Below are 26,875 nucleotides of genomic sequence, written 5' to 3'. Positions count from 1 at the left end.
GGCCACCACAATGATTTGAACTTATGTTCTTCATTGGATCAAGGTGTCAAGAATGGAAAGGCCACAGGCTTCATGTGAAAACCAAAAGCATGGGGTAGTGTTTAAACTAACTCAGAACCTGCCCTGTTTTTTATATGTATTCACTACACCCAGTCAGGGTGACTCTGCTGTCGAACAGTACTCTATAGTTCATTCAAGTCACAATAAAGTCAGTTTACACTGATCTGCATGTACAACAGCTTTACCTTGTGTCACTGCAACAGGAGCCATACATAACATGTATTGGTAATAATGAGGAGAAGACAGCGACACACATACTTGGGGAGTGAAAGAATATATGCAGTAAAACAATAGATTATAGGTGAGACAGGCTACAGCTGCCTCCCTGGGTCAAACATGGGATACAGGGCTCCCCCTGGTGCCAACATTAAGGATTTTGTCAACTACTGCTTTGATGACTAATTGATCTAATTTCATGCCGGTCAGCATTTTTCTTGAAGCTCTTTTGTATTTAATTTCTCACTAGCCTATCTCATTTTCCTTTTTCTTACATTCTCTCTGTGCTTTTTTCCTCCAATATGATTTTGTCACTGTAGCTTTCCTTTTTATTTTTGTATTTCTGTTTTTATTGTCAGCATCCACTGTATTATAAAAAGCATCAAAGCTTAAAAACACCTTGCTACTTCTTAATGTTTTGTTACAGATCAATGTCCTACAGTCCAAGAGAAGATCAGAAATCTTAAAATCTGTAAGTATACTTACCAGATCAATTGAAGTTTAAAAACTTAAATTCATGTTGGCTCACTGAATAATTGTTGTCTTCTCTACAGATGCTGTCCTTCATGTATGCCCACTTGACATTCTTTCATCAAGGATATGATCTCTTCAGTGAACTTCAACCTCTTATGAAACAGCTTGGAGGACAGGTACAGTCTACAGCACCCACAGATACTGCATTTACACATTAGGGTTTAGATCTAAATGACATAATGTTCTGGACCTGAAAGCAAATGCTCAAATGTGAACTAACTAATACGTAGCTAAATGTTTAGTTTTTATACATTGGCATTATGTCTCTACTCAGTTTAGGAAGTTATGTTTTATATAGTGATTAAAACATAATATTGATGTTTGTATTTTAAATCAGATTTTGTCTTTTTAATAGAGGGTTATTACTTGTTAGTCAACAATTTAAGAAGTCACTCATGGAGAAATGTTATGGTAGTATGTTGATCAACAGATCTTTTATTTTTTTTATGCTATAACTATTCATGCAGATGGTTTATTACAGTTTAGTCAAAGTACAAAATGGTGCTCTTGGATGATGTCAGAATGTTCTCTATAATCAATAATAAAGCTTTTATTTAGTGGAGTAACAGAATAAGTGTTTAAAGTTTACATACTAGCACACTGTCATGGGTAAATACGTTCTATTATATAGCAAAGACAATATTGTTTACTTGGATAAAGAATGTTTCTGTTCTGTGCCCCATTTAGATGAATAGTTGCATTTGAGGATAAACCTTTTTGCTACTTTATAAAACTGAACACAAGTATTGTTGGGTTTACACAGCACCATTAAGGGAGCAGTACTTTGATTTCCTGACTTCGTCTTCGGTCAACCTCTCTCTCTTCTCTATGCATGGTTTCCTACAGTATCCTGTGTGTGTTTGTATTGTTATCTTTTTGTCAACTGACATTTTAGCTGTGCTTGTCCGTTTGCATCCTTTGGCTAAACAGAGCCTTCCCTGTGAGCCAGAGGATGGGCCAGTTGTGACTTTAGTGTGGGTATCGCAGTGGAGCTTCTTTTGTAGTGAGAAGGAATGAGGAAGACAGCAGCCAATGGGTTTTCCCAAAGTCAGACTCACAGGGCTTTCAGTCAGCTGAGTATTCACAGCAAAAAAACCCTGAGTGTGATACTGAAGGTTGTGGAATATAAACTGGTGGCTCTGAGACTGGAACAGGAGAAGGGTGGATTGACATTCAGCTGAGTATTCACAGCAAAGAAACCCTGAGTGTGATACTGAAGGTTGTGGAATATAAACTGGTAGCTCTGAGAGTGGAGCAGAAGGGCAGATTGACAGGACGACATTTCACGAAGTGAGTGGAAGACCAAGGAAGGAAGTCCAGCCACAGAGTGAGGAGTTGAATAGAGCGGAGTAATGGTTCTAAAGAGCAAAGTGTAGCTTTTAAACGTGTTTTCCTCATGTTTGAACTAACACAAATGACAGAAAGGACCCAAACACTATTTTGACAAGATTTGATAAAGAGGAAGGCAGGGAAGTATATTTTTGCCAGACTTGAAGAGTGCACTATAAATTGGATTTCTAAACCTCATGGAAGTTGAAACATGTGATATTAGTACTATCAAGAAATTGGCAGAAAGATCCAAAAAGCACTGGAGCCAAAACTAAAGAAGAGTCGGGGACAGGACCTACTTTAAAAAGCAGACTTTAGAAAGGGATGTAATGCAGAATGTAATCTTCTCCAAGCCAGATTTAATTGAAGCAGAACAGAAAGGCACGCATGACTCTTCACTCATGGCAACAATATTAAAAAGTGAAGAACAGAAAAGCAGTTGTGTGAATAAAAAGTTGAAAACCTAAACAAGACAGTTTTAGAAAGAGAAAGAGGATTTGTGTGAACCAGATGAACAACTGGAGTATAACTAACTACAGTGTGTGGATTGTAAAACCCGTCGTCCTGAATTTGGAGCTGTCAAAAACGGAAAGGAGAGAAACATCAGCGACTGAGCTGTGGGAAAACAGTAAAAGGAGGATTGTGTCAAGAATGCTCTCCATCTCCTGCTCTCCATCATGAAGCTGAAGAAAGTGGAAAGGCTTTGCAGGGAGGTGTGGAGGAGCTGTCAACAGGTCTGATAATTTGCCTTAATGTCTGTAACCAATGAGAAATTGATGGATGTTGCCACAAAATGCCAGTATGTTTTCTATTCAATATTTTGGATTGGAAGTAAACTCTAAAAACTTTAAATTATCGAAAAACTAGTCCACTAAACAAAACAAAGTAGGAATTTTGGTAATAAAACCATCTATAATACTTTTGCTGTGGTTGTTTGAAAATGAGTTACACCTTGTAAGTAGTAATACCGAAAGTCAGTTAAATAGTAAATGTACAGCCAAGGCAAGCTGAGTATTCTAAATTTTGATTGAGTTTGTGATTCATGTCAGACATGCTTCTTTTTCCACCCCTGCTATTGGAAACAAGTAGACTACTTCTAAATATGTAATGTCGATTTAACTGATTTCATCTTTCTATGACACATCGGCTCAGAGTTGAACATGTGTGTTTAGGGAATATATTAATTCTAAAGCCTTTTTTGGTGTCTTTTCCATTAATCATGGACCCTGTCATCATAAAGTACTTGCATATCAAGACAGCTATGAGAGGAAGGATGTTTTACCTAAAGGCTTTAGTGTGGTTTCATGGCATGAAGAGGACAGACGCCATATGAAACAGTGACTGCTGCACTGTAAGATAGATAAGATGTTTAAGGTAAGGTAGTCATAAAAAATGTGGCAAGCTACCCACACACACACACACACACAACAGACCTGCCTTTGAAGACACAAATGGAAGCGGATAGATGGCATTTACTGACCTGGACTAGTTGTTAGAGTGCAACAGTGGAAAACATTTCCCATCTGATGTTATCAGCGTCCCACTTTGCCGTCCACCCATTTCCTCTTTAAACAAAAGACCCTGCTCCTTCAAATGTTGTCTTCTCTGAAATTAGTTGACCTACCCTTTTCATGTTTTGCTTCAGAGCAATATTCTGTGAGCGAAAGCACAGTAAGTTTGAGCTTAATAAGGACATAAATTAAGTGTTGTGTTACTTGAGCTATTAACATTTTACGATACAAAACTTTTTGTGGCATCAGAAAGGAAGTAAATGGTAGTTCTGGTAAACTGTCTCATATAGTACAGGGGCTTCTCTGACCTATTTTTATAAGGTGCCTTCAAATTGAAGTCACTGCCTGTAAAGCCATCATTTATAGTTAATCTTTAGTAAACATCTGGGAGTTATGTTTAATATTTTAACTTTACTGTTATATTTGTCTTTTTTTTTTCTACTGAAAAATTATCACTAATACAGTGTCCTGACTTTGAACATCACTCTTCCACTATTCACATGTATTTTCCCCCCAACCCACAACAGTCATTGACTTATAATCGCGTACACACCCGTTCGCCTGCTAAGCAGCAATGTGACAGTTCACATCATCATTCTGGACCAAAATGACAACACTCCTCTCATAGTGTCACCTTGGCGGGCACAGGGTTCTGTTGTAGAGGAGGTGATTCCGAAGTCCACAGATAAGGGACACTTGGTGGCCAAAGTGATCGCCATTAATGCAGATTCGGTGCAAAACTCCAGGGTTACGTACCAGCTCCTGCAGATGCGATGCAACCCTCTTCAGCCCGGATCAGTATAATGTTTAAATTCGGACAACGAGGGTGTTTAGTTAAAGGGACCCAAGACAACAGTGGCTTGTAATAGTTGCCAAAGACAATGCTTTTCCTGCTGTCTTTGCTACTGTCACCATCAAGATATCAACAATCTGAGGTTGTGTTTGAGGCCTCAAGACATGCTTATTTAGGTCCCTGTGTCCCATTACATAATGGGGAAGAGCAGCATTTTACCACTGTAAAGGAAACTGGCAAATTTTTCAGCATCACCCAGTGAACTTTAGTTCTTCACAGAATTCTTTATATGTTTTTTCTCTCTCTCCCTAAAAAATCTAATATTTTCCACAAAAAACCCTCTGTAACACCGTCTGTTTTGTTTGGAAGAGAAAGCGGGATGTTTATTTAGTTTAGTTTATTTGCAGGTATCACTAAGGATGGGTAAGGGAAATGAAACGTACTTGTGCCCAAGCATTGGTTTATTACATTTATCCTTTAAATTCAGTCAAATGCAGTGCGAACAAGTACCTCCGTATGAATCAGGTCTCAGCAGCCTGAATAACATGTCTTGAAACGTGAAGCCAGGTGGTTTGATAAACTTCACTAATCAGTTGCTGTCTCTTGCAGTTGGACCAGCTGGTGGTAGATGCTGCCAAAGAGAAGAGGGACATGGAGCTGAAACACTCCACTATCCAGCAAAAGGTGGAAAACACTCACACAATATGGTGTTTCTTCTCTGGAGTTTCAGTACAAATGTGTAAAACACAAACCAAAATTGCTTTTGCCCAACAATCTGAAAAACACAAACAAAGTCACTTGTGTGTGTGGTAACTTTATGGCTGTTAAATCCTCTTACCTTTTGACTTTTGTATTGTAGTCAGTCTTCCTCCCATTATATGAAAAGCTAAAACTCAGTTAGGCTATCAGAGTACTCACCTTTCTGCCCACAGCTAGTTGCTCAAAGCCTCCTTGTGGCCGCCACTGCACTTCTGTAGACTAGACTGCAGAGCTAGCTTTACCATGATGGAAAAATTATAAGCCTGTTTATTGTTGGGATAATTACGATTCTAAGGACAAATCTCTATGTAATAAAAATAAATATTTGATATAAAATCCTCAAGGAAGAGTTTATATATTGATTTTGGCTGTCAATTTTTCATTTGAGTGAATGGAGGTAGTGCTCCACCCTCAGGTGTAAGGTGATCCTCAACGATGATCTCAGGCACACACCCATACATTATTGACAGCTGACAGAAACCCGTTTCCAAACAAACAAGATTGGGTGTAAGCATAATCCCATCTCTATCAGCACTCCTTCCAACCTCAATGTCTACAGTGAGTCACACACTAATATGTCCAGATGGATGCACTAGACACTGTGCATCCATTTGGACATATTAGACCATTTGACCAAAAACACAGGCAATAGCGCGCTCAAATCTATCAAAGCATTTTTGCTGCTTAAATGTAGTTACTTAGACTCAATTTAATTTCTGACAATGATCTGTCAAGTTAAGCTGGATGTGTTAAATTATGTAGCAAAAGTTCAGATTATCTTATCTTGTTAGTCATACTATGGACTTTATTATTGTCCACCTTCTTTTCCAGAGAGCCCCCAGATGACATAATCTGAACTCCTAATAATGGAAAAACTCCTGGAGGAGTGTTTCAGCTAGAAACAGAGACATAATTTAATATAGTGGAGTCATAGGGCAGTTTAAATGTACAAGCCATGTACCATTGTTGTACATTTATACCCTAAACTAAAGCCACTGAAAGCAAGTTGAAAATCCATGAAGTCGCCCTTTAAACTGATTTATTATCTCCAGACATCTTTGAAGTTTTCAGCCATCTCTGAATAGACTGTCTGAGAGGTTTTTTTTATTTTTTTTTTAAACAGTATATCATTTCTGTTCTCCTGTAATTTTCTAATTCGTTGACCCTGTCTCCCCACATATTACTTTTATCCTACCCTGGCTCTCGTTCCTCTTTTATGGTCAATCATGGTACTGTACATGTGCCAACCTCTGCTTGTCCTTGAGCATCTATCCACCTCAATTTATCTGGATGCTATTTTTATCTTGTCTCGCTTCCACTACACTCTTCTGTCTGGCTGTACACAGACACTGCTAACCAACTGTTTTTTGTTCTCTCTACCTCTGCTCTTTCTTTTCTCTTTTCTTCTGTGCTCACCTCAGGCTGCTCTGCAGGTAAGCTGTGCTACTCCTTTTCACCTCACTGTCATTACTGTGCCATGCCTCCATGATTGAATATGTACTGTACTGTTTGCTGTTTCTGCAGCTTAGTCGTTTGTAGAGTGAGGAATGCTCTGGTTTTTCGCAGAATTAAAATGGCAACATGCGTGATATTGCATTTCTAAAATTTTTAGTTGTCACATGTGTCCTTGTGCCTACAGGGCAACTTCAATTCATCAAGCTGAGAATTTGTTTTATGTATTTTTTTACCATTCGGCATGCCTATCCACACTACTCATGCTGCTTGTTTTATACTCTGTTGGGTTCAGTTATTAAAAGATGATGAACCAGCTGTACTGTATTTGGTATTGGGTTACTTAGAGCAGGTTTTCATTTCCTTTCTTTTCTAGCTGAATGGAGTGAAACATGCTGATAGTCAGTGTTTGGGTTTCATTTGTGCAGGCAAAGTAGGGTGTGAACATTTTTACGCTGAACACTACCAAAAACAAGTCCCTCTAGGAATTTATAATCTTGCAATTACAAAAATGAATGCAATTTTACCCCTTCCCCGCTAATTCTGTGGGACCTTGTAAATTTTGTCTGGGAAGGCTATGTGGTGTTAAATTGATATAAGTACCGATATCTTAATTTTAATACCTGTTCCTGAGAGGTGCTTTGAATACAAATTTTATAACATCCCTTTCAACAAAAAGAAAATTGCATTTCCCTACGGATATTATAATTTTTAGCTTCATGACATTTTTACATGCATAATAACTGATTTAATGATAAACTTATGAGAGCATTTTGCATTAACTCCAACAACAGTTTTCTATATGCCCCACACCTCAAAACCTTTTGTGTTTGTGATGAAGGTTGTTTACTCATGGTGCTGTCATCATCACTTACTAAATAAACTTTAATCTCCACTGGATAGACAGTGTTTTTTTTTTATGTTTTTATACGCAGGTTTAAGCCAGAATATGAATACTAAATGCCAGAAGGGCTTTCCAGAGCATCTATATTCTGTAATGTGGCTCACATCTCATATGAGCCTACAAACACAACAACCATAAAATTTGAAACATTAAAAAAGCCTGAGGAAGAGTTTATCTGTTGTTTGGGTTTGTGTTTAGGATGCTTTCTTTATCTGCTTCTGTGCATTACTGAACAGCTGCTCTGCAACCACAGCGCGACAGTGTCACTGTGATGCTACGAGTCAGACAGGGAGTAAGAGGGTTTTTTTATATAACCCAAACATGCTGTGGAAGAGAGGGTGAGGAGAAAACAGTCACACCAGCATCTCACACACACACACACACACACACACACACACACACACACACACACACACACACACACACACACACACACACACACACACTACTCACACTACTAAGCACAGACCATTTTCAGTTAGACCATTAGGCTTCGGGAGGAGGAGCACAGAGAGTGACAAAAGTTTTGATAGGTAGGTACAAGAGAGGAGGTGTTGAGTCTTTGTTTTAAAGAGACAGTCCATGCTCATTGTGCTATTCGTTAAGATGGTACATACACGGGCACATTGAGATAGCAAAAATTCATTGGCCTCTCAGTCCAATTATTTACACATACACTTTACAAGAAGATAAAATTGATGAAAAATGAAGATTTTCAGTCGTTTTTACTATGTTTGGTATCTGGTGAGTGAACATCAGAAGGAGTAGAGTATGTTACTTAGAGTATGTTTGTGTCCATGCAAGCAACAGTATCTCTGCTCATCGCTATTTATAGTGATAAGCTTCTTGTGTGCACCATTTTTGTTTGAGAAAACTGTGGTATTTAAAATACCTATGTTAGTGTATGGAAATACATACTGTATTTCTTTTCTCTGTGTGTCGTTCTCTTGCTGCATGTGACTTTTAGGAGGTGACAGAGCTCGACTCTTTGCCAGACTGCCGCAGCTTTTGTGCTTGGAGGTCGACCTCCGTACGTAGAGTCATTGCATCAGTTTACATCTGACTTTCGTTTTGTGACCTTACTTTGCTGTCTTTCATCTCTTCTGCACACTAAGACTGTAGTGCAGTGTTTTTCGCTTCACCAATTTCATAAGTGTCGATGTGTCTTGAATATGAAGCATGCTTTATTTTAATGCGTTATCATTGGTGTCAGTGGCCCATATAGTAAACTAAGTTTCGTGAGTGGCTTATTGCTCTACAGTTGATCACAACTTTTGTCTGTATGACAAATATCTGTTGTCAGATGAAAGTTGTTTAAAGAAGTAAAGGCAGCCTTGCTTAAAATTTTGACCACTACTGCACTACTGCACTATTGCTTGGAAGAAGAGGATCAAAGGTTTTCATGCTAAAAGCATATACTGTATGTTTTGTTTTGTTTTTTTACTTTTTTTTTTTTAAATTATTGTTTCTCGTCAGTTGTAGTAAGAGACCATTTGTGGCTGTCTGTGTTAGTGGATGAACACATCTATCAGAGTGGACAGTTTCAGTGCCTTAGCCAAATTCAAGTTTGCCAATTAGTCCCGGTGAATGTCATGCAGGAGAATTTTATTTTCCTCTGGTTTTGTGTATGTGTGTGCCTGCATGCATCTGGTTTATAATAGAGCAGTAGGATTTGACTTGTCAAGCTTTTGCTCAGGTTACACTGAGCAGGGTGATGCATGCATATGCTAGAAAAATATAAAGACTGAGAAGTGATGATCACATTACTACATCAAACACAGATGCAGTACATTAATCCATTGGAACATGTCGGTATCTGTCTAGATCCCGTTGACTGATCTTTTTTTTACAAGTTTGTAGAGCATGCATGTGGATTGAGTTCTACAAACAACACGGTCACATGATACAAAGAAACTTCTAGCAGAACAAAAATATTTGGAGTCCGCAGCAGTTGAGTCAAAATATACTTTAAGTTTCAGCAATCAGAATGATCAGTATTAACATATTTTACCCAATGTGTTTTACTCTGAGATTTGTCTTTTAGTTATGTTGCTCAGTCATGTTTTGGTCACAGCTAAATGTTTTTTTTTTCTTTTTAGTTTGAGACAATCGGATAATTGCTGCCTTTCTGAAGAAGAGATGATTCCTCATCTCATTACAGTAACAGAACTAAAGCTATTGAGCTGTAATTGGTTGTGAAGACAGTGACACTTGGTGTAAACTGACACACATGTATTCATCATGGTAGTCATTTCACCTGAAGCTGAGAAAGCTGGGAGGGTTTTAGGAAAGCTCAGGTAGTTAAAGTTAGACTTGCCACAGGGACAGACCAATGACAACACAGCAGATAGAGTTACATCAAAAGCAGAAGGATGAACGAAAGCTCATCTTGGCATCTTTATTCACTGGACAACAATAGCTATTTTACTACTTACCTAGTTAATATAAACCATATTCCATTTGCATTTTCATACTATATATCCTGTATTCTTAATCTAGCCTCAGTGCCAATTCAAAGATTAGTTTTCCGCAGGTTTAGGAGGAAATATTGGACATTGTGGGTCTATTCAAACTATTGATTTTAAATCCTGAGTTGGTAATCTTATACATTAATAATTCGCTTTACTTACTTAATTCTTGTGTGTCTTACACACAAACTAAATGTTGTATGTACCTTTGTTGTCAGAACAAAACTAGGTCTTTCCTGGCATATGTTTATTTCCCCCACTATTTTGATATGAGAGAGGGGAAGATGTGGGTGAGCAGTTTGAAGCCTTCAGAGAAACGATGTGTAAAGCCACATTAGAGCCTCTCTAGGACTTTGCTATGTACACTGTATATTTGGAGCTTAGGTTTCTGCCATGTCTGGCTCTTAGTGTGAAGCTTTTTTTCAGTGCTGCTTTGTACAAGCTCAAGTAAAAACTGTAAGTCCATATTTGTGACTTTTGGAAAGGTGCAGTCCTCCGACTCCTCGTAAAAGGATTTACAAGAATGCTGTGCAAAATAACATTTTTTACAGAGCCATTATTTGCCTTCTTTTTATTCTTTTTCTCAGGATTTCTCGAATGACGACACCAAGCTGGAGTACAATGTGGATGCAGACAATGGCATCGCTATGGAGGGTTATCTGTTTAAAAGGGCCAGCAATGCTTTCAAGACATGGAATAGGTACAGCAGACAAAGTTTAATTAGCATTTTAGGAATAAAAATTAAATTGAATCAAGAATTAAATTGAACAATAAAGAATAGCTGTTGTGCTATAAAGAATTTAAAACTTTTCATCAAAATGTACAGCTCCACAACTCATGCAAACATAAAATAGAGTATTTTAAAATTCCACTGGTAGTACTTTTTTTTTTTTTTTCTCCCACCCCCTACAAAATACACAAATCGATTTTTATTTTTCTAGGCAAGTTATTTTAGGGGCATCACTTGAATGTGACTATTTTTTATTGAACTTGTGATCTTCTTTCAGGCGGTGGTTCTCCATTCAAAACAATCAGCTAGTTTACCAGAAGAAATTTAAGGTATGTCAAGTGACTCCCTGCACACGGACCACAATCAAATATGCATGTGTTTGACTTCCAGCCCAAACATACCACTCATGTATTTTTAACAGGATGTTGTAGTCTCAAATGAAAGCACTAGAAGACAATTCAAATCTGATGTGTAGTGTAGAAGGAACCTTTAAATCCATTCAAGTCAAAGCATTCTCCCTCTCTTTTTTTAACAAATAAATACAGTCTTAAGTTACATCTCAATTCCACAGGCAGGGATTGGCATGTATTTGCACTGGGCATTTAGCATTTTACCCCATGCCTTGGGTATAACCACACTAACTCGTTACATAGTCACCTGAAGTTGACAAAAGATTGACCACACCTCACACACATTTACATTTGGATAATTTAATTTTTTAGTCAGTTAGGGAATCTTTTTACATATTATAGGAGATAAATAATGTTCACCTCTGTCTGTGTGCTGCTTTTTAACAAAAGCTGCTGTTCCCTCAGGACAATCCTACAGTGGTGGTGGAAGACCTTAGACTATGTACAGTCAAACACTGTGAAGACATAGAGCGTCGCTTCTGTTTCGAAGTGGTGTCACCTACTAAGTAAGTCTGAGTTTCTGAAACATCTGTTGGTCTAATGAGCAGCTGCAGTATGTACTGTATAAAAACATGGGAAGGTGGAGTTGTCGTGTACCCATCTTCTGCCGCATGCACCAACACATCTAGCAGACGGTAACGTATTTCTGTCTCAACAGGAGCTGTATGATGCAGGCAGACTCAGAGAAGCTGCGACAGGCCTGGATCAAAGCCGTCCAGAACAGCATCGCCACCGCCTTCCGCGACAAGGGAGATGAGGGAGAGGTAAAAAAATAGTCAGGCTGACTAGATGAATGAAGTGATTTATGCACCCAAATTACATAACCGATCAAATTGTGCTTACAGTACAGTTCTGACTGTCCTAATTGAGGTGATATTTTCACCTCACTAATTTCTCACATGAATATTGGGGGAAAAAAATGAAAGATCTGCAGTAGTCTTTTGATAATGTAGAATTTCTCTTTCTCTTTCCATGGTGTTTACTTGCTCAACAAGTAGCTAAAACACGTTTTTATAGGGATTACTTTTTATCATGGCCTCAAAAAATATAATTGAGTAAAATTAAGAAGAAAGATGCAATGCATGAATGGACAAATTTATTAAACGTTTAAATAAATTTTCTGTAAGCCACAAGAATAAAGTTTCATCCTGTCCTGTCTGCCCAAATTATGCCCAAGAGCAAATGTGTATTTCTCCATCTTTCTAATGTCAGAAGCTGGACAGAAAGTCATCGACATCCACAGGCAGCCTGGACTCTGGTGGGGAATCCAAGGAGAAATCTCTGAAAGGGGAGAGTGCCCTGCAGAAGGTCCTAGCCATCCCAGGCAATGCCTGCTGTTGCGACTGTGGCCAACCAGAACCCCGCTGGGCCAGCATCAATCTGGGCATCACCCTTTGTATACAGTGCTCTGGTATTCACAGGTAGAGCACTGTGAGATTTAGTCAGCACATTTTTTCATACAGATGGCATAAACCAAGATATAAAAAATGTGGCACAAATCAATAGTGGCAAAACTAAAGAGCCATAGAGGCAATAAAAAAATAAAAACAAAATAAAATGGAAAAGAAACCTTAAATATTGTTAAATATTATATTAGTGTTAGAATTATGGTTATAGATGACTATTTCCAGAAAGGACAGCCTCACGGTATCTAATAATTTCACATTTATTTATTTACATTTTATACAAAATACAAAGGTCTTATAGAAACACTAACACTAATAAAACTTGACTGCTTTACTCTGCTTTACTTTATTTTCATTTACGAGTATCATGGACAAAATGTTTGGTCTTTTGGGACTTCTGAGATGTAAAATCAGTGTATGATCACCCAGTGTGACTTCCTCAGGGAAAAGTATGTCCTTGTTCAGGTAGATTTTACTTTAGTCCCAGTACTTTTCTTCTTATAAAAAACCCAAAACAGAACAAAAACAGTCCCCTAGGTGGACTTTCTCACTACGGCCTAAGACCATCATGCGTACAGTATTTGTACTGTTTCCATAAAGGGTGTGTTGAAAATAGGAAAGCATTTCAGGTAAGAGATTAAATAGTAGAGATGTTTACACCTATATAATACATATACACCAATCAGGCATAACATGACCACCTGTGCAATGGAGTGCATTATAAGAAGGGGTTGTTCTAACATATTCTCCACTCTATTTAAAATGAATGAAACCAGAAGCATCTCTTCTGTATGTATGTATGTAAGACATTCCAGTGTTTTAGTTTTTGTCTAGTCATTTAAAAAAAAAAGTATTAATCCTGTGATAATAACTTGCTTACTGCATCTGCAGGAGTCTGGGAGTGCATTTCTCCAAGGTTCGGTCTCTCACTTTGGATACATGGGAACCAGAACTACTTAAGGTGAGTGAGGAACAGCTAATCTACATAAACTATGTACCTGAACTGTGCAGTTCAAAAAAGAAAGTCCTATTTCTTTATTTGCACCATTTATTTTTTCCTATTTTAGTTGATGTGTGAACTGGGGAACAGGGTGATCAACAAGATCTACGAAGCTCGGCGAGAGGAGCTAGGAGCCAGAAAACCACAGCCAGGTGACCCAAGGTACAGTACTAGTAAAAAACGTGGTGATGTTCAGATCGAGATTTTCCCTAATGTTCAGCAGGAAAATAAAAAAAAACTAATTTTAATAATTAGTTAATTGGTATGAATTGCTTTTTTTGTGTCTGTTTCTGACATTGAAATGTTGAGGTTATTAAAAACATAATAGTCTGGAGTTTTTTGTTTAATATATAGAAAACTAACTATAAAGGAAAACTAATTCGGGCATCATGGTGATAACTCAAACATGCTGGTTTATAATATCTACATTAACATGTTAACACATGTACAGTTTGCTTAATCTGTCTTGTTTTTACACTTGTCTTTTTTTAATCCAGTTTTCTTTTTGGCTGTCTGAAGCCAGGTTTCAAAACCTTAAATAGACATAAATTAGTTTTAGATTGACACCTTGGTTACATTATTTCTTTTGCATTTCTTATCCGTATATAACTATGGGGGTAAGAGGCTCCACTTTTAAATTACAGCCCTCATTTGTTGCAATTAATGTATCACAACCAGTAACAAAGGGGTTGAGATATAGTCTTTTTTGAGAAAAGAGGCGGAAGCGCTAACCCACACCCAGTATATGATATTTATGATTTATCAACAAGTTGTTTAGAATACTAAAGTTCAACTGATATAAATTGGCTTTCCATGCTTTCAGGAAATAAAAATAAAAGTATGGTTGTTATTTATTTTCTCAAAAATTATATATCTTTGTTATGTATTGTTATACAGTAGGTTCTTACCCTGTATAACAGGGCTTCTTATCCTGTTCTTACCTGGAGTTGCACAGTAGCTAAATCATAAATTATTACACCTTTTATGCAATTATTTAATAATTACACCTTTACTACACAACACTGTATGTATGTTTCTTTTTCTGATCTTGTTACCGTCATTCCTCAAAGTTTGCTTATTGTTATCAAGTAACAACAAATATGTATCCCTAGGTACTGTGGAGGTACACATTTGTTACTAATAAGTACTCAGTGAGTTTGCTGTACCTGCCCTGTAAGTCGCGGGCTGTAATCTAAAGAGTTATGCTTCTTGTTTCTGTTAGAAATGAGGTAGAAGCATACATCAAAGCAAAGTATGTTGATCGTCGGTTCGTACGCCGGCCATCAGATGCAGAGCTTCAGAACAAAGTGGTTTCTCTGAGCAAACAGGAGAAAAGGCTCAGCAGCAGCTCTGAGCATCTCCCTCCAAGGGCACCTCCACCCACCCCCAAACTGCGACCTGGCTCAAATGTCTCAGGACAGTCAGGTCAGTGCAAAAAATGTGTGTATAAAGCACATCTTGTGCCTTCTGTAACTTTTTCTTGACTGAATGTTAATTGCGAATGATTTACAGGATCCAACTGAAATTAAATCTCATCATCATGCATATGGCAATAAAACCCATGATAAACAACAAAGTGTGTACTGGCTTTTAATGATGGCTTTGAGAATCAATTTGCCTTATAGTTTAGCTTTAGGAATTTGGGACATGTAGGGGTACGTTTTGACACATTTAAATACTGACTGGTCATTTTTACCGAGGAGTTTGAATGTTTCTTACACCATCCCATAAACAGAACTTCTAGTTCTACAGTGATCAGTGCACGCTGCATCGGCCATCAAAGCCAGTGTCATTTGTGGTTGTGGCCACTTTTTCTTTTCTAAGCTGTGTGTGATGTTTGCACTGTGGAGAAGTGTTCATCCATCGGCATACTGTACTTTCCCTGTGAACAGCATATGTCTAAGCTCTCTTTGGCTCCCATTGCCTCTGTCTTTTCCAAAGTTAGCTGAGCTGGTAGTCTAACTATCTGTGCGTTCACCCTACTTTCCTCTCTCTCTGTCTTCTCAATCTCTTGTTCACATTGCTTCCTCTCCTGGCTGGTCTGTGCTTCTGGATTAACCCCTGCTCTCACTGCCTACCCCAAAACCTTCCATCCCTACCCTGACACTTAATTTACACCCTTCACCCTCCAATTACCAAATCATCCCTTGCGTAGCTGTTGCCAGTGGCTTGGAGGCCCGCCGCGACTCTCTCTTCTGTCCTGATGAGCTTGACTCGCTCTTCTCCTACTTTGACACCTCCTCCAAGCTCAGGAGCAGTAAGTACTAAATGCTTAGTGTTTTGCTTGCTTCTCCACCCCCCTTTGTCCATTTGTATGTGTTGCTTTGGGGCTGTAGACTAACAACCCTGCATACACCCCTCTGTTCCTCCCTCATCCAGACCTTCCTAATAGACCACTTTGTCTAATTAGGACCATTGCAGAACACGCCATGTTTTGTTATCCTGGGATTGAAATACGTTCTTCTCGTATAGTTTTAATCAGCATCTGGCTTTCACACTTATATCTATCTCATCATGTTTTTGGTGTTTAGGGACTTAAAACATAAGCTGATGGTGGGGATCTGTCATTCACTTCTCTTTGTATTGATTTTAACAGATTTTGATCTGTATATTCTAATATACAAAATATTAGGATCACCTGCTGTTTTTGGGAATCAGGCTAAAAAAATTTGCATCTATCAAAAGCTTGTAGACAAATACATTTATTAAAGGTCTTCTTAACAACAGTATAAAAAGGTGCTCTGTGTGTGAGATCTAAATTAATTTTGATTTTTACCACCAAAACGAAGGTGTTCCTTTTATTTTATACATCCAGTAAAGTATATGTGTGTTTCAAAAACAAGTGATCCAGACAATTTTCTTTGCAGTAAAAAGTGCAGATAGTGGCATCCAGAACAGCGCTGATGGGAGCAGGGAGATGTTGGCCACTACCCCCTCCAATAACAGCCTGGCAGATGCAGGTAAGACACACGTACACAAACTTGTCATCACATAGAAATCCCTGTCTAGTTACATCTAAAGCAAGCACAGTATTAGCCAAGTTTAGTAGCAGCTATCACAAGCATCAGGGTGATACAATGTTGCTGGTGGGCAAGAATGACACCTGAGAGAGAAGAAACCTCAGACTCTATGCAGTTATTAATGCTTTCTGATCCAGTGCTATTACTTATAAGAGGATGTTCACGCATCACATTCAAAAGCTGGACCAATAACATCACCTGCTAAGCTTAAGACTCAAATGTAGCTTAGATACACTATGTAGAAAAGATGAGAAAGGCTTGACTCAATGCAATTATCATGCAGTGCGACCTTCACCTAGGCAGGGACCAATCACAATAATTTTGAATTCAGCAGAAAACAAAGCAGAGGGTTTTTTGCTGTGACTACATGACAATAAAGGTCAATAGTCTCCCCCTTTTAAAGGATAAAGTATTAGGTTGGTTTTATTGAGCTGATTAAATTTGCTAATTCCAAAACTCTGAAAAAATAAACTCTTGTTAAAAACACACCTATACTGCCTGACTTTGTCTCGCTTGCTCACATCTTTCCTCCCGTTTTCAGATGTTGCTGAGTCACCACCCATGCCTGCCACGCTGCCTGCTTCATCACCCTGTAAAGAGGTGGTTTTTTATGAACCCAAAGAGTACAGCTCTGGTCTGCAGCTTTACTGGGCATCGTGCGCCCGTAGCCTGCCAGATATGGCTGAAGCACTGGCCCATGGAGCTGAGGTGAATTGGGTCAACACAGAGGACGACAAGAGGACCCCACTTATTATGGCCGTCCAGGGGGTGAGTGTATCTGCACATTATCCTGTCAGATTGTTAACACATACTGATCGTTAAGAAGAAAGGAAATGAATTAAAGATTGCCACAGACAATTTAAAACACTCAACTAAGAATGATTAAAGCACACAATAACCTGTTGCTGCTTAAAGTGCAGTGATGGATGAAGACTTCTGAATGCTTCTGTGAACATTCTGTGATTGGACAGTACAAGGTAATGAATTGTGTATTGTGCAGGGTTCACTGGTCACCTGCGAGTTCCTGCTTCAAAATGCAGCGAATGTGAACCAGCAGGACGCTCAGGGCCGAGGACCCCTTCATCACGCCACCATGCTGGGACACACAGGGTTTGTTTCCACACACCAGACTCAGGGAATAGTAATAGGGAATTTTCAAGAATGCCATTATGTTTAACTCCTTTCTCTGTTTCAGGCAAGTGTGTTTGTTTTTAAAAAGAGGAGCAAATCAAAATGCTGTAGACATTGATGAGAAAACACCCCTGACCATAGCAGTGGATGCGGCCAATGCAGACATCGTCACACTGTAAGCGTAACTTTTTCTCATTGCTATAGTTAATATTGTTTTTTCTTGCATTATTTATGCTGCGAGGGATGTTTGAGCTTTGAAACAACTGCTATCTACCTTTGTCTACAAAGAAATTCCTGATGTTTTCTCAAATTAGAATTCACTGTGACACACTGTGTCACATCTGTAGTCGGATGTTTTCAAAATACATTTATTTCTTGGCTTTTTGTGTATTTTATTATCATTTGGAAGAACTTAGACTTTTCTGGCCAAAATCTAGCCCTCCTTACATTGTATGTTTACAACAACTAGAATCCCACCCTTTTGGCCACAAGGTGTCACCACTTAATCAGAGAAAAAATTAGGAAATTGTACTTAAAAGGTCGACTGTAGTTCAGTAGGTGGAGCAATCACCCAAGGACCACATGTTGCTCCTGGTAGCTCAGATGAGCATCTTGCATAGCAACATTGTAAAGCGCTATATAAACAGACCATTTGCTTTAAACAGTGGCTGATATCTAGAAACAGTCAGAACTGAACTGAACATATTTTTATAATTAGCAGTACATCTGATATGACACATACATTTTGGGAAGGAAAAAAAAAACACTGTTAAAAAAAAAATGATTTTGATCTTTGGCACATCATATTCTCTATGTCTGTCTGTTAACCTATGACATCTGTTTCTTTACTTTATGCCCAGGCTGCGACTTGCCAAGATGAACGAGGAGATGAGAGAAGCGGAAGGACCCTACAGCCAGTCAGGTCAATATAACACCAACAGCCCCACCGAGATGCAGTACAGGAAGTGCATGCAGGAGTTTATTAGCCTGCAGCTGGATGACTAACTTCTGCCCATAACACAAGAGCATCATACTGCAAACATGGGCATAATAGGAAATCTTGAGGCAGAGGTTCCAGAGTTGGGGTCAGTTGACGTCAAACAGCAGATTTGTTTGACTTTTATGAAGAGCTCACCAGGTTTGGAGAAATAGGGCTGTGATGACTGATTAGAGTGACTGTCAGCTTTGCTCCTGTGTTTCCTCTAACACTTGGGTGATGGATAAGCTGCACCTTGGTGGTATAATATCAGGTGCTAACTGTGTTAATGGAGCAGGTTTAAAGCCATCGACTCTGGAGATTTCTAAAGAGTTTTGTTCCAGAGTGAAACATCCTCCTTCCAAATTACTGTAAGCAACTGTTACTAACAGAATAATTGACAGTATTAATTAAAGAAGACACTTCTTACTAGATGATGTGTACTTTTGGCATTTAGGTTTAATTGATGACAATTTTTCTAAATCCTTCTATTTTAGAGGTGTTCTCTGATTTATAGTAGTTAATTGAAATCGGGGTAAAATACTTTTAGTCTTTGTATTAATATTATTTGTCTGCTATCAGTCACAGTATCTTTGCAAAAAAAAAGTGACATCCAGTGACACTCAGACCTCAAGTGACAACAGTTTTTAATATTCTTGCAATAATTTTGACTTTTGAATGACACTTTTTATCATCCGACCAGTCAAGTCATAATGTTTGTCTAAAAACCACCAATTTAGTTTTTTGAATTGACTCAACACAAGGAACTTATGCACATTACTGTTTATTGTTATGCAGCTACTTTACCTTTTCCCATGACAGTATGGATCCCATGGTGGCGATTTGCCTGGTCAGAGAAAAGGTATTTTAGATGAGTTTCCATTTTATAAAGATCATTGTAGGAAAAGAATAACAAGTATGTACATACTGTACATGTTGTAAATGATGTGCATATTTACATTTATTTATAGTCTAACAGAATAAGCAGAGTAGAGAGTGAGTCCGGTTGCACGTGGTTGGATCCCATGAGGGACATCTTTGCTTTGCTTTTGTTGATTGTGACATATTTACTTCCTGTTATGACAATATTGTGTTTTTGTTAAGAATTCATTAAGTGGGCTTGTTCATTGCCGGTAACCGTGGAAAATCCTGACTTGTAACGTGAAAAGTGTTTTAGTTGCCATCGTATTGATCGACTCATGTCATGTCAGGTGGTCCAGATAATGTCATGGAGGACATTAAGAGTCGGCATGGCCACTTTGAGCACTCTGTAGCTACACGGCCCTATAAACGTAAGATCTCCACAAAAAAAAAAAGTGTATTTTAAACGACACTCTTTATGGTAATACTGTACAGTAATTAATAAAAAGTCAGGGTCAAACGTCAATGTTGGTAAAGGTGGAGCTGATTTTAAGCACTTCACAGGCTGACAAGTGATTAACCAATAATGATACATCAACATTTATTTGTTCATAATAATTTAAGAAAAGATGTGCTGCCCTTGGTAGTTGGCTTATTTTTATTTGTATTTTTGTAAACAAAGTAGAATACCCTCTGTGGCCAGTTTAGTTTTTTAAAATTAGTCAGGAATGTTTTGGACCTATCACAAGAATGATAAATTCTCATCATTTTTGTGAATGATAAGAATTGTCATTCATTCCTGTTCTTTAGCGTGTGCAATAGTTGTTGATAGAGAATGATATAGAAAGTGTTGCTGTTGAAGGTGTTTTTCAGGGAACAAGCGCAGTATATGTACTCTACATAGTATATGCTTCCAGTCACAGAATGCACCTCACTTCAGTTCTGCTTTGTGAAAGTATTTGCCTTGTTGCCAGCGCCAGCTCACGGTCCCCTCTGATACCTGGGGGCGTCTACATCAACACCTCCAGTCAGTTGATGAGGGATGTTCTGGGGTAATGAATGTGAATACTGACCTCATAAATAAAGTGTTTCTGATTTGCTATGTATAGGAAGTGAGGAGCGATGGTTCTCAGTGGTTTACTCAGTTTTTGTTTTGTTTTTTGTGTTTGCTTTTTTAAATAACGATTTACAAAATATGGAGACTATATATGAATGAAAAGGACAAGACTCTTTCTCTTCTAAAACACACTCTTCTTTGGTGTTGTCATCCACCTCTTTCCCTAAATTATCCCACTGTTTTGCTTGTCTCACTCTCCTCCCCAGAGTTTGTGCCTTTTTTCTGTTCTCTGTTTTCTTTGGGGTGCTCAAGCCAATACAACTGTATTTTGTACATAAACTGCTGCACTTTAATCACAATACAGTTGTTGACAAAGACTAATGTGGCTTGTCCTTTATTTCTAAATCGATATCTAGTAGCTAATGTAAAAGTTCTGTGGCTGTTTATCTCCAACATTTGCCTTTTGCTTGTTCTGTTCTTTCCCATCTTTTCTCTCCCTCTGCGTTGTTTTGTTTCATATTTCGAGCCACGCTGACACTCTGACAGGTATGGCTGACTTTTCTTTTTCACTCTTGTTCTGATGACAGTGTCATTTTGCATGAGCTCCTCACTCAGCTTAACTCTTGATATTTTCTCCTGCTCTATTTTCTCCTGCTTATATCCATCCATAAAGGATTTCCTCAGTATTATTGGATCACAGTTAAGTTTTAGTCTCTTTTTGTAATATTTTATTGCATTCATTTCCCCCCGAGGGCTGGTAGTAAGTACTGTACTGAGATGGGCTTAGACTCTAGTAGGTAACACCAACATTGCTCAAATGCTCTTGTATGAAACACACATTTTCTGTGCTGAAGAGTGAAAAACTGAGGGTTATCACGACTATTTCAATATTTCACACTTTCTTTGCTACATAATTATACTTAAGAATCATATCGTAGCATGCTGAAAAGCAAATGGAAATAACTTGTTTGCTCGTATAGTACGTATAGTGCAAATTTCTGATTTTTCATAAATAAAAACATGGTAGTGTTAGAAAATATTTGTCATCATGTGTTATAGTGCATCATATTTTATAGCCCTGTTCCCCAGTAGAAAAAAAAAAACTCAATTAATTGTGAAATGGTACATTATTGCTGTTGTTAGATCTGAAGTCATGCATTCTTAGTGGTTCCTTAACCTTTTGGCTTGTAAACTGTTTAACCATATGACCAATCAGCACAAAAGAGTCCAACAAAATAAGATGTTTGCTTTTCTGAATGAGAGGTACAGATAAAATTAAGGGAAAAAAAAAAAAAAAGTGAGAAAGCACTTCAGCAAAATATTTTTGAAACCTCTTGAGAACCACCTGTCTGCTCTTTGTTGTTGTTTTAAATGATGTCTTGTGTCCTTGTACTTCTTGCAGGAGATGAAACCTATCAGGACATTTTTCAAGACTTCACCCAAATGGCCTCCAATGATCCGGACAAGCTGAACCGCTACCAGCAGTATGACCTTCAGCGACCCTGACACACCAGAAAGTGTTCCACCAACACTCAGAGAGACACTGTCTCCTGAGAGAGACACAGTAGTGTCTGCCTTCACATGGAAAGACGATCATTTATCCTCTGGTTAGTGTGTGCAGCAGCGGGACACACTGCCTTATCTGACGTTTTAATAAAATTAATTAGTCCTGCAGCTGTGATTACAACACTTCGCTCTAGGGAACTTCTCCGATGGAAAAGCCTCACGTTGATTTATTTTTTTTTTTTTGTGCTTTACAGTAATGGTACAGTGTTAAAACTGATTTAATGAATTTACAGAAAGGAAAACAAATCATAGTTGAAGTCTGTGTGAATGTAGAGCTTCCAACATGACTGTCACTTAATTTGGCTGAAATATTTAAAAAAATAAAGAAAAAAGAAAAAAGTGAGCTGCATCAGTTGTGAAGGGAGGTAAGTGCATGAAAAAACTGTTGAATACTCCAGTCTTATAGTGCTTCCTCCTTCAGTATGATTCTCCGTATAAGCATAGGCATCGTTTTTGTATCAAAGTTTTGCTTTAGCGAGCGCTCAGCAGCGTATACATGGCAATATGCTTTTACTTATTTGCACAAATCCTTTTGTCTTAAATCACCACTAATGTTTACCAGTTTTGATGGTAAAACTTGGACGTGTTAAGCAATGTACAGTGATTATAGAAGTAAATGTGTTATTGATGTCTCTGTAATGTTAAAATAGTTGGGGGTTTTTTTGTTTGTTTTTTTAACGCTTATTTTTCTTAGAATGATTTTAAAATTTCTACTTTCACACCATAAGTTGTTATTAATTATTTTCATCAATGTATGATTCTCTCTCATTCTGACAGCAAAGTGAAAGTTCAATATGGGGAGCTAAGAAGTTTAAATGGAGCCATTTTATTTCCTTAGATTTATTTTTGTTTATAGTAAATGCATAAATAAATAATTTATGAAAAATGTCAGCTGAAGTTCCCCTTTAAAGAACTCTCTATTTGGTTGTCAATGATAGAACATGTAGTAATGTAGATAAAGAACGGATTCCTCCAAACCCAAGTAAATATTTGTTTAATATTGGAAAAGGTTTCACACAGCAGCAGGACACCATAAAGAGGGGGTGGGGGCTTGTAGCATCTCACCTGCAACTTGCTGCTTCACTATCTCTTGCAAAAAGTAAATGAGCCATTGATTTAAAAAAAAAATGCTGAAAATGAAATTGTTTTGTAGAGTTCTTGATAAACATAAATGACAGAAATATTTAGTTTCCTGCTTCAGAATAAAAGCCACTCTATGCCTAGGTGAATACTTGTATCACACAGGTGCAAATTATCTATGAGATAAAATTACAGTAATACTGCATCATTCCCTGTGATGTAGCATTACTGTTTGTAATTTACATTACACGGACAAATAACAAAAAAGAAGTGAACAACTGTTTGATTCCTTTTTAGTAAATTTTTTTTAGGGGAACTTCCTAAGAGGGGAAAAAAGAAAAGCTCTCTTTCTTAGGAAATGACAAACCAGCATTGCGGAAACTCTGTATACATAGCTGTATTTTGACCCAAAAAAAAGATGGACATGTTGGTACTTCTGTAAAATCAGAACCTGCTCCCCCCCACATTATTGACCTAACCACTTTCACGTGCAGAGAAATAGTTTATGGCCGTGTTTAACATCAAAATCTTCAAGCCCAGAACTAAATTGTGCATTTTTTTTCTTTCTTACTCTTCTGAAAATGTAAAATCTTCAACTCTTAAAAATGAACAAGATATGATACCATATTCAGAGGAATTCTTAAGCCAGTGGAACGTGGGATACAATTCTTGTACATTTTGTACAGATGCTTTTGCTTTCTACCGAGAACTGAAGTATAAAGTTAGTGGTACTTGAATCATTAAATAAGCTTTTGTATATGGCTGTTTTTGTATCCTTAGGTAATTTTAGCCCATTTTATATTGCCTGACTGTATGTTAAAATACATTTACTGTACGTATATTCTACCTGTAATATGTAAGACTCCAATACATATGAACTGAGGATGAATTTTGACTCTTGTTTGATTTGCTTTGTCTCAAGGTTCCGTTTCAGTGAAGTAGCCTCATCTGGTTTCTTTAGTCATCACAGTAACATTGTTACAATAGACTTAGCTTCAACTATGAGGCGTATGTAAATAGATTTGCTTAAATTAAAATATTGAGCTAAACTCTAACAAGTGGTCATTTGTCAGATCTTTTTATAAATTCTCTAAAGAATTGTCCGTATAAGCTGCATCTTGGTCTGTAAGATTAAAGCAGGAATTTAAAGTAGAAAATCAGGTTAACATCAAGGCAAAAAGACATATCTGTTATATGTATATAAGTCAACAGCAAGGCAGCCACTAACCATTACTCTAAAATTAACCTTGTTTTGTTTTTTCCTTTTTAGAAAAATGCTAATTTTTTAATTTTGATAACAAAGATTAAGAAACTTTAAAAAAAAAAAGGGTATTTAGGACGCTGGCACCAGGACGGTTCCACTTATTTGTATTTGTTGCTCATAATGTATAATTTCACTAGGCATTGTGCTGAATGAGGTTGTCATTCAAAGACTGAAAGTAGGTGTTAGACACAAACCTCCAACAATCCAAACTTTGTAAAATCTTTCATTTTCTAATTTTCAAACACTTGGCATAAAAATGGGCTAAAACAAGGAATAACTTGTTTTGTCCTTTGGTGCAACTTAATGTTTTCATATATTTATTTGCCAGTGTTATTTTGTTTCCTGGTTCTCTCCAACTAAGTGGCTTTGCTTTATGAGAGGTTTCTATTCTGCAGAGAAGTTGGTGCTCCATCATTGGGCCTGGCATAAAACCTCCCCTCTGTTGCTGCTTTGCAGAAAATGGCATATTAACTTGTTCATCCAGCAGAGGGAGTCTTTCATAATTCTCATCATGTAAAAACATGGAAATGGAGCTGGAAACCTTAAGGCATCTTTATGTAAGTCGGAGTTTACTTTGGGTTTTTGATTGATTGACTTTGCTTGTTTTCACCAGGGAAATTGTTGTTAAGCTTCACTTTGGTTTGTGTCAAGCTTCACCCTAAGATGTTTTTCTGCAATGATTAAGGATGATTATACTTTCCGGTCATTTATAATTTTATCATTTTTAAACGCTGCATCTGTTTATTGCTGGCAACTAAACTAAGCTCTAATGTTCATTTGAAATGTTGCATTTAGCCCTACATTGAGGCAGAAATTATTATAAAGACACGTTATTCATGCCATCTCATTTGCCCTTTAATATATACAAATTAAGTCAGGAACGTATCCCTGTGCCAGTCTTGGATATATTACCTGCTCCCATTTCACATTTAATAATTATAGTGTGTTTATTTCTGCAGCTGTTTAAATGAGAAGTATGCAGGCTTGCAGTGCCCACTACTTCACATGAGTTATAGTCGTCGATGTGTGTACAGCAGGCCAGTGTGTGTGTTTAGTCTGCTGCAAACTAATGTTCCTGAAAACGCATCGCTTGATAGCGTGATCATAATTCAGCACGTGCTCATGTTAAACACACAGTACAACCTTCTAAAGCTGTAAGGCGACTGTTGTTGTGTTTTTACTTTTTCTCACAGTTTAGTGAGTGTGTGTGAGATCTGTGAATGATGAAGGGTGATAAAGATGAGAAGAACTGAAAATCTACACCTTAGTTTCATGCTGCAGGGGCAAAACACTGCAACAGATAATTCAACCTGCGGATAAACAAAATATATAGTTTTTGGTCATAAACGTGTGTGTGCGTGTGTGTGTATATATATATATATATATTATATATATATTTTTTTTTTTTAAGACTTGATTTTAAGTCATGGGCTATTTTACAGTCGAAGGTATACTTTGCTAAACTGTTAAATGGCCATACAGATGATCTCAAACACTCTGTTTCTTGTTACCCAACATGTGCTATACCTGGAAAATGGCCCTATCTGGAATATGAAATTTTACACTTCCTGGGGAAAATTGCATAAGATTGCATAAGGCAACACTTCCCGAAACATTTTAGAAAACCAATTTCTTCACTTGTTGATTTTTCAGTGTGTTGATTAAAAGTGGCTTTCTCCACATTTGGCTGCAATAAATTCACTGGCATGTTGCTGTGTCCAGTAAAAAACACAATAGTAGAATAATCTCCGGAGACATGTTGAAAGCTCATAATGTTCAGCTGCGGATAATAATTTGTTTCACATTTCAAAAAGCAAGCAAACATGAATATGTATATACAGTTTATGTTAAAAGTTTCAGCTATTGGACCTGTCTTCTATTCCACTGAAAAGTCTATCATTAGTGTTTGTGCACTGGAGATTTCATATTTTTGCATATTAGGCCACAATTGGCCTCCAGACTAACTGATGTTACGCAATCGTACTTACAGTATCTCAACCTGAGATTAAGGAGCACACAGAAACGTTCCTCCTCTAGCAGACGTGTCACGCTGCACAAACATACAAATGAAGGTACAATTTAGTAAAACACATTTGAGTCAATGGGGACTTGAACAGCCTTCCACAGTTTAAGAAATAACTGCTGTGAAAAGTTGATTGTAGTACTTTTGTGATTTATTAGTGTTTTTACGCTTCATATATTATATTTTGTTTTAAACAACACTGCTCATACTGTCATATAAATAATGTACATACTGTCTGAATCCATTTGTTAAAAGATCTTCTCTAAATGCATTTTCTATAATTTGATTTCATGCTCTGTTTATTACCTTTCCTCTGCAGCTCAAC

The 26,875-nt window shown here is 37.6% G+C and overlaps 1 protein-coding gene across 7 annotated transcripts in view; it reads left to right on the top strand.

Moving 5' to 3' along the window:
• The window catches only part of LOC137131372 (arf-GAP with coiled-coil, ANK repeat and PH domain-containing protein 2-like), a 49,269-nt gene extending 25,117 nt beyond the window's left edge, over window positions 1–24,152 (top strand). Inside the window, exons 7-27 of one of the 7 annotated variants that reach the window (XR_010914991.1) lie at window positions 704–748; window positions 831–926; window positions 5,053–5,127; window positions 6,624–6,635; window positions 8,526–8,588; window positions 10,614–10,726; window positions 11,034–11,085; window positions 11,572–11,672; window positions 11,825–11,930; window positions 12,379–12,587; window positions 13,464–13,533; window positions 13,640–13,734; window positions 14,795–14,997; window positions 15,728–15,829; window positions 16,440–16,532; window positions 17,134–17,360; window positions 17,593–17,702; window positions 17,788–17,898; window positions 18,584–21,163; window positions 21,291–21,316; window positions 22,020–24,152. Coding sequence is in view for 4 of the 7 variants with exons in the window: in XM_067512530.1 (XP_067368631.1) it covers window positions 704–748; window positions 831–926; window positions 5,053–5,127; window positions 6,624–6,635; window positions 8,526–8,588; window positions 10,614–10,726; window positions 11,034–11,085; window positions 11,572–11,672; window positions 11,825–11,930; window positions 12,379–12,587; window positions 13,464–13,533; window positions 13,640–13,734; window positions 14,795–14,997; window positions 15,728–15,829; window positions 16,440–16,532; window positions 17,134–17,360; window positions 17,593–17,702; window positions 17,788–17,898; window positions 18,584–18,645; window positions 22,020–22,123 (2,049 nt within the window). In the remaining 3 variants the exon portion in view is untranslated. Of the gene's footprint in view, window positions 1–703; window positions 749–830; window positions 927–5,052; window positions 5,128–6,623; window positions 6,636–8,525; window positions 8,589–10,613; window positions 10,727–11,033; window positions 11,086–11,571; window positions 11,673–11,824; window positions 11,931–12,378; window positions 12,588–13,463; window positions 13,534–13,639; window positions 13,735–14,794; window positions 14,998–15,727; window positions 15,830–16,439; window positions 16,533–17,133; window positions 17,361–17,592; window positions 17,703–17,787; window positions 17,899–18,583; window positions 21,317–22,019 lie in introns of all 7 variants that reach the window. The other 6 variants (XR_010914990.1, XM_067512530.1, XR_010914992.1 and 3 more) reach the window with 6 other exon arrangements.
• The last annotated feature ends 2,723 nt before the right edge of the window (window positions 24,153–26,875 follow it).

This window comes from Channa argus, chromosome 8 (genome assembly GCF_033026475.1).
Source record: "Channa argus isolate prfri chromosome 8, Channa argus male v1.0, whole genome shotgun sequence".
Classification (NCBI taxonomy): Eukaryota; Metazoa; Chordata; class Actinopteri; order Anabantiformes; family Channidae; genus Channa; species Channa argus.
The sequence above is the reverse complement of the archived record's forward strand: the minus strand, read 5'-3'. Positions and strand labels throughout refer to the sequence as shown.